At 40.5% G+C, this 14,967-nt stretch overlaps 1 protein-coding gene across 2 annotated transcripts; it reads left to right on the top strand.

Annotated features, from left to right (window-relative positions):
- Positions 1 to 3,983: 3,983 nt before the first annotated feature.
- LOC121709909 (ubiquinol-cytochrome-c reductase complex assembly factor 3) lies at positions 3,984 to 5,024 on the top strand. 2 transcript variants are annotated; one of them, XM_042093637.1, is made up of 3 exons: positions 3,984 to 4,217; positions 4,537 to 4,683; positions 4,731 to 5,024. In XM_042093637.1, the coding sequence occupies exons 1-2, from the start codon at positions 4,101 to 4,103 to the stop codon at positions 4,666 to 4,668; spliced, it is 249 nt and encodes an 82-aa protein (XP_041949571.1). In that variant the 5' UTR covers positions 3,984 to 4,100; the 3' UTR covers positions 4,669 to 4,683; positions 4,731 to 5,024. The 2 variants fall into 2 exon arrangements, with proteins under 2 accessions (XP_041949571.1, XP_041949570.1); XM_042093636.1 differs by having other exon boundaries at positions 4,537 to 5,024.
- The last annotated feature ends 9,943 nt before the right edge of the window (positions 5,025 to 14,967 follow it).

The following is a 14,967-nucleotide window of genomic DNA, read 5'->3' as shown; positions in this document are numbered from 1 at the left end:
AGTTTCATTTTTCTATGCTCCATGTCTTGTATCATGTTTTGGATTTGTATCCTAACTAATCCAAAGAAATATGATTGTATACACTATGAACAGATCTATGAGCCATCCTCCCTCTCTGTCTCTCAGACTCTCACCAAATTCTGTTGTCCCTCTCACTGCTCTGTACCTCCAGAGAGATGTTGCCATGGAAACTGGTTACAATTGATAACTTTGCAACATGAGTGAGCTATTGACATATGCTGGTACTTACAAAGATATGGAGACACCAAAGACACAGACCAGACAGACAGACAGACATACAGAGAGAGAGAGAGAGAGAGAGATACAAGACAAGACATGAAAAAATAGTCTACCAATATAATAGTCCATCAATTTATGGCATGCTTTGCCAACCAAATTATTGCCTGAGATGCAAAATATTTCTAGGCAAGTTCTACAACAGCCCTGGCCCTGGATGTCTGCATTAAATAACTGATCACCCATTATTTCCTCACTGTAAACACTAGAAATATTCTTGTTATTACAACTAATCAGACTTCTGCATACTTTCCGGTTTGCTGTTGACTAACAACTTAGGCCTAACATGTATAATAGTATATAACCATAGTATATCATTCTGTTGTTGTTCATTACCATCAAATGACACACAACCTGTGAGGGAAGGTGCTGCTTCCACACGCTTGGTATCACATGAGGTGTGGGAGTAATTCATAAAACATACAGACGGCTCTTATGACCCAGATAAGCACGAGCTGCACGAAAAAGTGGAGAGCAACACAGAACGAACCCTCTTTCATGTTTTTGAAGGATAAAAGGTCACCACTGTACTTATGACAGAGGTGGGGGTGTCTCTCGCTCTAACATGCAGTAAAGGCTGTGAAAAGCTGAAGACACAGTGTACAGATGCATGCTCGCACACAGACAGATACACAGAGACAAACAGACAGACACACACACACCCACATACACACAAGCGCGTGCACACATACATACATACACACACACACACACACACAGTCACGCACACTCTTTAAATACAAGGTCTTGAACTCATTAACGTTAACCCCAATTTTAAAAATATTGCCTGGGATACTGTGAAAAATGTATAGCATGTGTTGCCAGTTGAATTATAAATGCAAGGCATACATGTGTCTTAATATGTGTGTTATTGTGTGCCTTGTTCTTACAGTAAATGTATGGATGGCTGCGCAAACTAAACTCAGAACACCAATAGGGAAAAGAGGTAAATGGATACAGTTCACAAGTGAGGAAGGCAATGGAGGGAGGAATGAATTATAGATTACAGGGTACATCAGATAATTATACCTGACCAGGGACCAGATAAGACCAAGACTGATAGAGAGAAAGGATGGATGCAGGTGAGAGTTGACAGAGAGAGAGACCAGGCTGGCTGTGATAAGAGAGAGGATGAAAAATGAGGGAACTTTAAATACAGCAAAATGTGTTCAGAGAGATCAGTAAAAGATCTCTCAGAGAGGGAACTTTATGATCGGAGAAAAGACCTCAGAATACAAAAGAAGCCATGAGGCATCTTGAAATACCAAACAGCAAAATCTTCAATTAGCCATGAATGTGATAATTGCACTATACACCATCTCTGAATGTTCTGACACATCTGGCTTGGTGTGTGTGTGTGTGTGTGTGTGTGTGTGTGTGTGTGTGTGTGTGTGTGTGTGTGTGTGTGTGTGTGTGTGTGTGTGTGTGTGAGTGTGTGCGTGTGTGTGCTTGGGGGGATTAGCAGCTGAAATTAAATTTCACCAAAAATGTGCCCATGTCAGCTTTATCATATTCCCAGGGGGCAATTGATTTACAACAGATGTGGGCATTAACGTCAGTGAACATTACATGCAAGATGGACCATACAAATAAAACAACGTCACATATTAGAACACGACAAAAACATCCAAACACATTAACTAGGGTATCAGCTAATCAATTCAATGGCTGACGAAATACTATACGCTTTGTCATGGAATGAGAGTATACATTTGTACTCATACGCAGTTGGAACTGTGCCAGAGGGAAAGATTTGCATTGTAGTGGATGATGATGGTCTGGAATAATGCCATACGACTATCCGTAACCTGTTCGTCATGCACAGAATACATCACAACAACATACTAGTTTAGCCTATCTTATATTCTCAGCCTTAACATTTTATTTTTAGATCACTGTTATGTCTGACATGACAAAGTATAACGTCAACAAATCATGTAATAAGACATCAAAACAACTTTTTTTAACATGATTGATCAGTAAGATCTCAACTTTATTGTGAATATGTAATATCATTACTTCCAGTGACAATTTGATGACTAAAAACTCGTTAAAACAATATAAAGATAGTGTAAAAACCCTTTGCGGCTGCATCTGTCCCCCATTTTGGCTCATCCCAGTGCTGTGAAATTTAACACTGAAGCAGGTGTAGGGAATGGGAACTGAGTGTTACAGAGAATATTATGAAGGACATTAACACATCCTGACACAGACACACACACAAACAGAGACATACACAGCCATGCACCACAAACATGTAAAGATGACTTCTTGTCAGATTTTCACAAAAGAGAAAAAACAAAAAAACACAGTCGAAATGTACATTGAGTAGAACGCAAAGCAGCTAAACACACACAGATGCACACAAGGATGCACACAGTGCACCTTCAGGAGGGGGGAAGTGGGTGCCATGGCAACAGGCGCGAGCATCTGCAAGCGTTACTGTAGCAATTGCCGAGTGAAAGGAATGGGGAGGGGAGGGGAGAGAGGTGTCATTATTGACTGAGTGATCCGAGGAAGGGGGGGGGGGGGGGGGGTAGAGAAGCAGGAAATGATTAAAGATGGTTCCATAATGCATTCAGAGCAAATTGCTGCACTTGTCTAGTCAGAAATAATGTGATGTCTCTTTATGTGGCATGTGGATTTGAATTTTTGATGGGTCTTTCCCATCTTATTGTAGACATAAAATAACATATATACAGATGAACATCGATAACAACACAACTGAAAGGTGGGCTACACAGCGATGACATCTGCAGTTTAAAAGATCCAAATATTTTCAATGCTACATAAGAAGCATATAGGCTAGCTAATATGGAACACTTGTCTCTGTTATGCAAATGAGACATCACATGTCATCAATGGTCTAATCAGAAGGGGATAGACGTATAATCAGAAGTAGGCTATAGACCCTTTCAAGAGAGTTCCATCATCAGCATCATCATATCACAAGGCTTCCGTTTTAACATTCCATATATTATCTTAATGCAGAGGAAGTAGATTGGGAACCAAATAGAACGTTCAAGCATTGTTTTTGTTTTTATTGTTGAAAGGGTCTATACTGTTGAAGTGGTTAAGCAAATCGTTTTAGGCTGCCATAGAATTTCACTTCCCAAGTGCTCAAGCTGAAGCATAATATCAGACAGAGTGCATTTCCCAAAGTCACTGTAGCTGGTACTAATGTGAACGCTGAACACCCTGGCAATGTTCTGCCTTTTTGCACCCCTGACACTGATGAATGCCCATTACCAGCTCTTATCTGCACTCGAAACACCCACACAAGCTGACTCACTCACAGATACACAGACACAGACAAGCACACACACACACTCACAGGGGAGAGCAGGAGACACACTAACACATATGTAGGCTACACACACACACACACACACACTCAGAGAGAGAGAGAGAGAGAGAGATAGCCCTATGTAAAAGGAGCTTTAGTGCCACCTGGTGAGATGTCTAGTAACTGTTCGGTATTTTTTGGTGAGTTGAGTTGATTGAATTCAGAACCTTTCGCTCAGTAGGCTATTCAACATCTCCATTAAAGTTTCATATTTATTTATGATGCATTGTGAGATGGTAATATACGACATATTGTTTTTGCCTCCGATAGCCTATCTTTAAAAAGCAGGAAAAGTTATATTTTTGACAAGAGTTGTCCTTGTGTAACGGCAGGTCCCATAATGCATTGCGGATGACATACTGATGACCTAGCTAGTAAAACAAGAAGCAAGTTAGCAGGCGTCACAACACTCAATTCAATTTAATATTTTGAAGGAGATAAGCCAAAGACCGGAGCCATGAGTAGTATGCGAACAATTTTAACTTCTACAGCACTTGTTGGTGCTCTCGGTATTGGTTACGCAATGTGGTCTGTTATATCGCCATCGGAAGGAAGAAAAAAAGAGCTATTGAAGGTAGGCTACGCATTTTCAGAAAGATGTCCCATTACGTTACGTTAGAGCATCTAGTTGACATTGGTAATGCAATCATTTTTGACATTGCATGCAACTCATTCATTATTTAACTATTCGTGAGATATTGTTAATTTTAAAGTGAATGGTATGTTTAGCTAAGTAACCTAACCAATGGCATTGACTGATATTGCTGATCATGGTGCATTTACCTTCATTTGGTAGGTATGCGTATTTTGTTCAGGGGCGGGGTGATTAATGGTGTAAATATGATAATTGTGTGTTGTGCTGTCCTCCTTATTATTTTCATTCTGTTGACCAGCATCTTCCCGAAGCAAACCGTGTGAATATGGATGAGACTCGGAGACGGAACGCTCAGTTGATGCAGGTGTTAAAAGAAGCGTCTGAGAACCCTGATAACATTGCACGTGGATTCCCGCCTCCAAAGAATTGAACTTGAAGAGGAAAGGACTTGAACTCATTGAAAGCAGCTAAACACACACAGATGCACACAAGGACTTGAACTCATGGTCCATAAAAAAGTGGATCATTTGTGAAGGACAAGAGGCAGGCAAATTCTTCGTCGTCACCTCATTAAACTATTCCACAAAGCGTAAATGTTAACAGCATCTGTCAGGTTTTTATGGTAATTGCATTATTACATGCTGTGCAGTAAGCCATGCAATATCCTCATTTTGCTATTTCAAACGAGTAAGTGCATTAATGTTATAATAAATGGTGGTGTACACCAGCTATGACTGTGTGGGACAAGATTGTTAATAGTTTGTAAATAAAGGTGCATTTAAGATGCATGGATTTTTTTGTTTTATTATTATTATTATTATTATTATTATTATTATTATTATTATTATTATTAATAATAATAATAATAATAATAATAATAAAAGTAAATAGATTCCGACAGATGTGAGGAGCTGACCCTGAGTATCCAGAGGTAAGTGTGATCCAGAACAGTCATCAAGTTATGAATCACTTTTTTGCCTGCATGGGGGCTACGCTGTTTGGATTCTTCCTGGTAGATCCTTCCATGGTGCGAGAAGCCTATCGTTAAGTGATATAGTTTCATATTTTATTTAATTATGCCCTAAAGAGTGGAGTAGGCTAGTGAGAAATGTGGACAATGTATTAACTTGAACAACTGAAATGTCCAGGACTTCATAAAACAGAGACTAGGGAAGAACCTTAACAAAAAATAGCCAGGGTGTGGTGACTTTTATTTTTGAAATTCAGTTCAATCGTCATAGGGATGGGACGATGAGAGGTCGCCGAGCTTTGGATGGTGACGTCGACCGGAAGTGATTGGAAGCAAGCGAGTGGAGTGCGGAGTGGCGGTTTGTTTGTATCTCCAGAGAATGTCTAATAGTCCGTAGACGGGCTCTGGTATCTCCAAGAGATATTTTCTTTTCTTGTTTTCGTTTGTTTTTTGTTGTTTTTTTGGCGGTTTGGAATAATCGGATTTGTGACTGGGTCTGGATAGTATAATGGAGGAGGATGATGGGAATGATGATTGGTTAAAAGGTCTAGAGGACTGGAAAAGTCAAGGTTATGTAGCCTACACAGTAGAGGGAGAGGTGGAAACAATAATGGGGCTGAGGGAATGGGGAAAGGGCCATCGAAGAGGAGTATTGAAGAGGTAACTGATGAAATAGATAGAGATGTGAGAAGGAAGTTAAATCAGGAAGATGATTTGAAAGTAGTCGTTAAATTTAAAGAGGGGCATGATATAAGCGAAATTGGTTTGTTTGCATTGACGAGTGGATTGAAAAAGGCAAGTAGGAGACAGAAATGGCAAAGGTGTTACGGGATGGTAGATTACTAATTAAATGCAGGAACAGTGAGCAAAAAGAGAAGGCTATGAGATTACAGTCGGTGTGTAAGAAAGAAGTGAGCGACGTACGAAGCTTTGTAGGTATAAGAACAAAGGGAGTGATATCAGGTATACCGATTGGGGAAAAATTGGACGATCTTAAAAAGAATATTAAGGGAGGAACTGCAGTGGATATAAAAAGATTAAAAGCAAAGCGTAATGGAGAGAAAGTAGATAGCACTACAGTACTTTTGGAGTTCAAGGAGCAAGTGTTGCCAGATAAAGTGATGGTGGGCTATTTGAGTTTCAGGGTGCGGGAGTAGGCTACATTCCTCCACCAACTCGATGCTATAGATGCCAAAGGTATGGTCATATAGCAAATGTTTGCAAAGGGAAATTAAGATGTGGGAAGTGTGGAGGAGAGCACGAATATGGGAAATGTGGAGAGGGGGTTGAGAGGAAATGTTGTAACTGTGGTGGGGATCATACGGCTGCGTATGGGGGGTGTCCTGTACGCAAAAGGGCAGTGGTGGTGCAGCAGATACGGACAACACAAAACATTACATATGCTGAGGCTGTAAAGGTTGTCAATATGGAAAGGAAAGAGACACATGAGGTACCGGCAACCCAAGGTAGTGGTGCTGAATGCAGAAGGCCAAAGGAGGATGTGATAAGCTCAGAGAAATTAATATTGTTCATTGCGTATGTGGTTAATTGTTCTGATCAAGCTAAAACGAGAACTGAGAAAATAAAAATAATTGTTAAAGCTGCTGCAAAATTCTTGAATATGGATAATTTATCATGGGAAAAAATACAAGCTGATCTTATGCAGGGTGAAACAAATGATCCATCATTAACACCTCTAAGAACTTATTGATTTTACAGTGGAATGCAAGAAGTCTTATGGCAAATGGGCAGGAGTTGAAATGTTTTATTTATAATTTAGAGGTTAAGCCAGATGTAATTTGCATTCAGGAGACATGGCTTAAACAGTCATTAGATTTTGTTATAAAGGGGTACATAAGTATTAGAAGGGATAGAGTGGAGGGAAGTGGTGGAGGGTGTGCAACTTTTGTTAAAAGAGGGATGCAGTTTAGAGAGGTTAAGAAGGGTGTGGATTTAGAATATATTGTAATAGAAATATGGACAGATAGTGGTAGTATGGGTATCATTAATTTTTACAATCCATGCAGACAACTAGAAGTTGAGAATCTGGATGAAATGTGGGATAACTTAAATGGGAAAGGTATTTGGTGTGGTGATTTTAATGCACACAGTACTCTTTGGGGGGATAGGGATGATTCTAATGGAAATATGATTGAGGAATATTTGGGTGAGAAGGGGCTAGTATGCTTGAATGATGGCTCAGGTACGAGAATAGATATAGCTAGGGGATATAAATCTGCAATAGATCTGACGCTGGCTACAAAGACAGCTGATAAATGCAGCTGGGAAGTATTGAGGGAAAGTACTATAGGCAGTGACCATTTTCCAATTGCAATTAAGGTAGGAGTGGAGGTGATAAGGGAGAGTGTAATGAGGGAAGGTAGGTGGATGTTAGAAAGAGCAGATTGGGACAAATTTAGAGAGTTCAGTGAATACAGATTGGTGGGTGTAAATAAGGATCAAAGTGTTGAGAATTTATGTAGGGAAATCAGCAGCAGCATATTAGATGCAGCAGAAGTAGCTGTACCTAAAACTAAGAATAAAAATGTCACCAGAATTGTACCTTGGTGGTCTAAGGATTGCAGTGAGAGTATAAAGCATAGAAATAGAGCCTTTAGAATTTTGAAAAGGTCACACAACTTTCAGAATATGATTGAGTACAAAAGATTGCAAGCAATAGTGAGACAGACAATAAGGAAGGCAAAAAAATATACTGGGAAAAGTTTTGTGATTCTATTGGCAGAACTACACCAATACAACAAGTGTGGGGTATGATAAAGAAAATGAGGGGTAATGGGAGAGAATATGAGTATCCAATAATGATGGATGATAACAGGATTATTACTAATAGTAGAGACGAGGCCGAAGTTATAGCAAAGACATTAGTAAAGGTACATAGTGAAGCAAATTTAAATCAGGTAGAAAGGGAAGGAAGGGAAGCTACTAAACTAAGATATAGTGCTGAGTTGGGTAATGATATTGAGGAAGGTGGTGTGATGGAGGTTCTATTTACAATGAAGGAACGGAATTGTGCTTTGAAGAAGGTGGGTAAATCTACACCAGGGAATGACAAGGTTTGCTATGCAATGATAGAAAATCTAACTGATAAAGGTAAGGAAGTAATATTGGCTCTTTTTAATAAAATATGGGTAGAAGGGGTAATCCCTTGTACTTGGAAGGAATCAATTATTATTCCTATTAGGAAACCTGGTAAAGACGCTAAATTGCCTAGTAGTTATAGGCCTATGACATCTCAGTTGGGTAAGACCATGGAACGAATGGTAAATGATAGATTAGTATTCTTTTTAGAAACTAAAGATGCATTAAGGAATTACCAGAGTGGTTTTAGGAAAGGTAGGGGGACCATGGACCCAACTGTGTTACTTGAAGATGACATAAGGAAAGCTCAGGTAAACAAAGAAACAGTTTTAGCTATATTTTTTGATATAGAGAAAGCATATGACATGATGTGGAAGGAGGGGCTTCTTATCAAATTATATCAGTTGGGAGTAAAGGGGAGAGGGTTTGCGTGGTTAAAATCTTTTTTTATCTGGGAGGAAAATTAGAGTTAAAGTAAATGGGGTTTTGAGTGAGGAATATGAGGTAGACAATGGTACTCCTCAAGGGAGTATTATTAGTCCATTACTATTTTCAGTAATGATAAATGAGATATTTAAAAATGTAGAAAGGTCTATTGGTGTGGCTTTATTTGCAGATGATGGAGCAATGTGGAAAAGGAGAAGAAATGTCAATCACATTGTAAATAAAATACAACAAGCAGTGGATACAGTACACACATGGACAATTGAATGGGGATTCAGGATATCTGTGGAAAAAAACTAAGGTAATTTTCTTCACAAGGAAGAAAATAAGCCAGGAGTTACAGATTCAAATATCAGGTAAGGAATTGGAAATAGTAGAGAGCTTTAAATATCTAGGTATATGGTTTGACAAAAGATTAACATGGGCAGTTCATATTCAGAAGATGGTAGAAAAGTGTAAAAAGGTATTGAATGTAATGAGGTGTTTGCATGGGGTGGAATGGGGTGCAACTAGGAGTGCTATGCATACAATATATACTGGACTGATTAGATCAGTTTTTGATTATGGGTGTGTTGTATATGGGTCTGCTGCTAAGACAGCTTTAAATAAACTAGACAGAGTGCAGAGTCGAGGTTTAAGACTATGTTGTGGAGCCATCCAAGATGGGGGAGATGCCTTTAGATCTCAGAAGGGACCTAGCCTGGTATTTTGGGCAAACCTTAAAGGTCATAGGGAAGACCATTTTAGTCAATCTATATTGGTAGAGTGCCAAGAGAGACAGAATGGTACAAAAAGTAGTTTTGGGTGGACTATTAAACAGAAAATAAATGAGATGGAAATAGCCTTGTTGGATCTAAGTCCTACAGTAGTGTTTCCAAGAGTGCCTCTATGGACTCTTGAAGATCTTTCAGTTGATCTCAGTCTTTTGGAAGGAGCTAAGAATGGGGATATAGTAATGTGGTGCAGGGGTATTTAAGTGAAAGATATGGGGATAGGATTATATTGTACACAGATGGGTCCAAAAGGGATGTGAGAGTGGGGGTGGCTTTTGTTATTCCAAAATTAAAAGTAGCAACACAAAAAAGAATTAATGATAATTTAGCAGTCTATACGGCAGAACTAATTGCTATTTTACTGGCACTCTCTTGGGCTGAGAGTAACAGGCCAAGAAGTTTAGTAATTGCTTCAGACTCAGCGTCAGCTCTGATGAGTATTCAGAACATAAATTCACAATCTAGACAAGACATTGTTATAGAAATTGTCCAAATGGCTAGTACATTAATTAAAGCTGGAGTCAATGTTGGACTTGTATGGGTTCCTGCCCATAAAGGAGTAACAGGGAATGAGTTGGCTGATAAGTATGCAAAAAAGACAACAGAAATGGAGTATATAAGTCAAAGTCAAAGTCAAAGTCAGCTTTATTGTCAATTTCTTCACATGTTCCAGACATACAAAGAGATCGAAATTACGTTTCTCACTATCCCAAGACATATTTTACCAATTTAGGTCCACAGACAAACATAACATTCAAGTAAACAAAAAAGTAAGTAAATAAGTAAATAAAAAAGTAAGTAAATAAGTAAATAAGAGGGCACATATAATAATGAAAAAATAAGAGCAGCAAAATGTGGTTGAAATTGTGCATAGACAGTCAATAAAAATACTAGTGCAAATACAGGCCAATAAAAGGCTTGGGTAGTTCTGTTTGACCTAAGTAAGAAGAAAGTGACATAGTGGTGCAAGTTATGTAAGAGCAGCAGAAGTGTTGTGTTTTCAGGACAACAACACCAGTTGTAAAGTGTACAAGTGTGCAAGTGTGCAAGTGGAGTAGTGCAGGCGGCCATTTTGGATTCCAATGTCCAGGATGTTATGTAGCTGAGGGTGGAGGGGGGAGAGGAGGGAGAGAGTTCAGCATCCTTACGGCTTGGTGTATGAAGCTGTTGGTGAGTCTGGTAGTGCGGGAGCGCAGGCTTCTGTACCTCTTCCCAGAGGGCAGTAGATCAAACAGATTGTGAGCGGGGTGACTTGCATCACTCACAATTTTGGTCGCCTTGCGGGTGAGGTGGGTGGTGTAAATGTCCTTCAGGGAGGGGAGTGAAGCACCAATAATCCTTCCAGCTGTGTTCACTATGCGCTGCAGGGCTTTCCTGTTGTATTCAGTGCAGCTTCCGCCCCACACAGCGATACAGCTGGAGAGGATGCTCTCGATGGTGCCTCGGTAGAATGTGGTCATGATGGCTGGTGGAGCACTTGCTCGCCTGAGTTTCCGCAGGAAGTACAGGCGGCGCTGAGCTCTCTTCGCCAGTGATGCAGTGTTGGTGGTCCAGGAGAGGTCTTCACTGATGTGCACCCCCAGGAATTTGGTGCTGCTCGCTCTCTCCACCACAGCACCGTCGATGGTCAGTGGCAGGTGTTGGGTGTGACCTCTCCGGAAGTCAACAACAATCTCTTTGGTCTTGCTGACGTTCAGCAGGAGGTTGTTGTCCCTGCACCACGTGGTCAGATGGTCGACCTCCAACCTGTATTGAGTCTCGTCGCCCTTGGTGATGAGACCCACCAGAGTTGTGTCGTCAGCAAATTTCACTATGTGATTGTTGCTGTAGGTTGCAGTGCAGTCATGCGTCAGCAGGGTGAAGAGCAGCGGACTGAGCACGCAGCCTTGGGGGGCCCCTGTGCTCAGTGTGATGCTGCTTGAGGTATTGTTGCCAACACGTACTACTTGGGGCCTCTGACAGAGGAAGTCCAGTAGCCAGTTGCAGAGGTAGGTACTGAGTCCCAGTTTGTCAAGTTTGCAGATGAGTTGTTGTGGTATTATGGTGTTGAATGCAGAACTGAAGTCTATAAACAGCAATCTCACATATGAGTCTCTTTTTTCCAGGTGGGTGAGGGCTGGGTGGAGGGCAGAGCAGATTGCATCCTCTGTAGACCGCTTGGCTCGGTATGCAAACTGGAAGGGGTCCAGGGTGGGGGGGAGAATGGCTTTGATATGTGACATGACAAGCCGCTCAAAGCACTTCATGATGATGGGTGTCAGTGCCACAGGGCGGTAGTCATTGAAGCAGGATGGAGCAGTTTTCTTCGGCACAGGTATGATGGTGGCAGCTTTGAAACATGATGGGACGATGGCTTGCTTCAGGGAAGTGTTAAAGATATCTGTGAAGACATCCTTAAGCTCCCCTGCACAGTCCTTCAGCGCACGACCTGGGATGTTGTCTGGACCTGTTGCCTTACGGGTGTTGATAGCAGCAAGTGTCCTCTTCACGCTGTCGGCAGAGAGGCACAGGGGCTGCTCATGTAGAGGGGGATGGGTCTTCTGTGGGCAGGTGCTGTTTTGTGCTTCAAAGCGAGCAAAGAAGCGGTTCAGGTTGTTGAGCAGAGGGATGTTGCTCTCACAGCTCTGTGGCGCGGGCTTGTAGTCCGTGAGGGCCTGAATGCCCTGCCATAGGCTTTGTGAGTTATATAAGTTTAAACATTAAGTATAGTAAAGCTGAGGTGAAATCAATCATTAAAGGAAAGAGAAAGGAGAAGTGGCAAGTATTGTGGGATAATGGTCAGACTGGTAGGAGGTTTTATAATATCCCAAAAAGAGTGGGGGGGAGTAGAAGTACTTGCAGAAATACACAGGAGGAGAACATCATTTCAAGAATGAGATTTGGGCACACAGGGTTAAACAGTACATTATTTTTAATGAAAAAACATGCTGATGGGAGGTGTAGTGTATGTAACACACAGGATACCATAGAGCATGCTATTGAAGAATGTACTAGATATAATAATGAGAGGCAACAGTTAATCCAGCAGCTAGAAGATGAAGAGATACCTTTGAAAGTAAGGGATATTTTGCTAAGGAATTCTGGTGATTTTTGTTTTGGGTTTTTCTTTTCCTTTTTTAGAAGAACAGGTTTAATAAAGATGATTTAAGTGTAGGGAAATATTTTATTCAGACCCACACTCCATTTCAGAAGGTGGCGGTAATGCAACCAGACGTTGTTTGCCAACCGCCATAAAAACAACAAGAAGAAGAATCGTCATAGGAAGTCGACACAAACAAACGTGCTAGCTTAGCTGTGGTGCTGGGTCACCTGCTACGTTTTTTTTAATACAGTCACCACAAGCGTTAACATTTAACTGTATATTAACTATACGTTACAGTAATGTGTTAGCATTTTGGGGGACCCTTTTGACTTAACACGTTTATATGGACATGGGCGTCAGATCTAAATAATTTTATCAGTAACGTTACCCACGCCTAGCCATCAGGTTAATGTCAGGTTGCCTTCATGTGAATGTCAACTTTTAACGGAATCTCACATTAGCGTGGCTACAAATAGTTGCACTAAAGTATTCTGACAATATCTTAGTCTAGACAAAACTGTCTCTGGCCACTCTTGACAATGTCAAGTTCGCCACCCGAACAAGTGCCAGCACCGCCTGCCACAGGTCCGCCTGCACAACCCACTGGTAATCTTTTTGGTGGTTGTTGGAGTTGCCGAGCTCTCTCTGCTGGTGGACTTCTACTTTCTGCGGGATATGTGTTTATGGCTGCTCGAAAAACGATGCGATATGGAGGACCCACATCCATTGGAACCGTTGCACAAATAGCTTTTTCTGCAGGTGACGTATCTAACCAATTGGCACGAGCATCAGGATTGTGATGTCTCTTGCTAACAGAGGACAAACCAATAATAAATAAGATAATAATAAATATAACAAATCAATCAGTTCTCTATTGTTAGCACATTTACTTAAAGTTTAAAGTGCGTCATGAGGGGCAGTTGCTTTAAGTATGGTCATGCATTAATTTTTTGTGACATCTCTATTACAGTTTTGGCATCCTGGGGAGTGGTTGTGTTATTGGATCCAGTTGGAAAAGCTCAGAAGAAGACGGTCACTTAACATGTGCATTGGACTGTTTCCTGTCATTGTAATAATTTGTGTTTGAGGATTGTATAGATTGAAACAAACCATGATTGTAAATATAAATATTACATGCAGCTTGTTTTCATCAGAGGATTAGTAAAATATCTATAAAACAAGCAGTTGTTTGTCGGTTTAATTAAGTGTCAACTGAGGCAAAAGTGTCCTTAACTCAATCTGTAGATAAATAAATAAGAACATTCAGATGGACTTAACTAGTCTATTTACTACAGATGTCATGAATGAACGTGGTCTTACAGAGCAGAGGTTCTGATAATATGTTTTACCTAGATGAGGATGAAACTTATTGGTATTTGGTTATTGATATAACTCATAAGGTTATGATTTCAGCATGGCATAATGCTCTCAGACCTGACCTGACTTTTACACCTTGCAAGATACCCAGTTGTAATAGGCCTAGTCAACTCCAGTGTAGCATACGCACTAATCCCACTTCTGTGACATTTATTTTAAGCTGTATTCTGAGCTGCTGCTCATTCATATCTCAGCCCAGCATCCATCACTTGGTTAATTGTGTTTGACTGAGCTGGATACGTTATTGGAGAAAGACTCACTAAACCTCAGAAGAAGAAACCTTTGGAGACATCGTGTTCATGTTTAGATAGCCTCACCCTACGTATACCTTTTTTACACCACTTTTAAAACGTCAGGTCATGTATCAGAACATGTATATTTGTGCGACACCGATGAGTGATTGATGAGTTCAACAGTTGCTTGCACAGTACACCCATTTTGACGTTAGTTGGACAAAGTAACAGTCATTTCATAAGGAGCCCATAATGACCAAGGATATGAAATGATATAGCCTACAGGCTGAAAATATGCCAGCCCATGAAAGTGTGTTTACAGTTTTTCTCGATTGCTTTGACCTGCTTAAGGAAACTGGGATCCACTTGGTCTTCATGGTCTTCAGCACTTTCTTTGCACAGCAGAAGTCATCTCTTGCGAATGTGTTCACACAGTTCTCACACTCTTTTGCAAAACAGTTAACACAGTTGTCATTCAAAAGTCCCCAAATTCTATTGGCTTCCCCGTGCTAAACAAAAGGAAACATATTTTCACAGGTGGTAGAGATTCCAAGTCTGAATCTGATACATCTGTGTGAAACTCCTTTGCACAATTCTTTAATCAGCAATCATTCATTATTCATAAGAGATGCCATGTCTGTTCTGTCTTGCTATTTGCAAGTAGGCTTATGGATTCTAAGGCACATTGAGAGAAATTATTGTATAGCCTATTTGTGAAGAAAACAGCACAAAAGGTGTTTACTGTAGGTAA

Source organism: Alosa sapidissima, chromosome 5, assembly GCF_018492685.1.
Source record: "Alosa sapidissima isolate fAloSap1 chromosome 5, fAloSap1.pri, whole genome shotgun sequence".
NCBI classification, from domain to species: domain Eukaryota; kingdom Metazoa; phylum Chordata; class Actinopteri; order Clupeiformes; family Clupeidae; genus Alosa; species Alosa sapidissima.
The sequence above is the reverse complement of the archived record's forward strand: the minus strand, read 5'-3'. Positions and strand labels throughout refer to the sequence as shown.

What these genes read in the sequence shown, in the direction of transcription:
- LOC121709909 (XM_042093637.1), top strand. Translation starts at nt 4,101, where the DNA reads ATGAGTAGTATGCGAACAATTTTAACTTCTACAGCACTTGTTGGTGCT. An exon ending in GAAAAAAAGAGCTATTGAAG is followed by an intron (nt 4,218 to 4,536) that starts GTAGGCTACGCA and finishes TCTGTTGACCAG; the next exon opens with CATCTTCCCGAAGCAAACCG.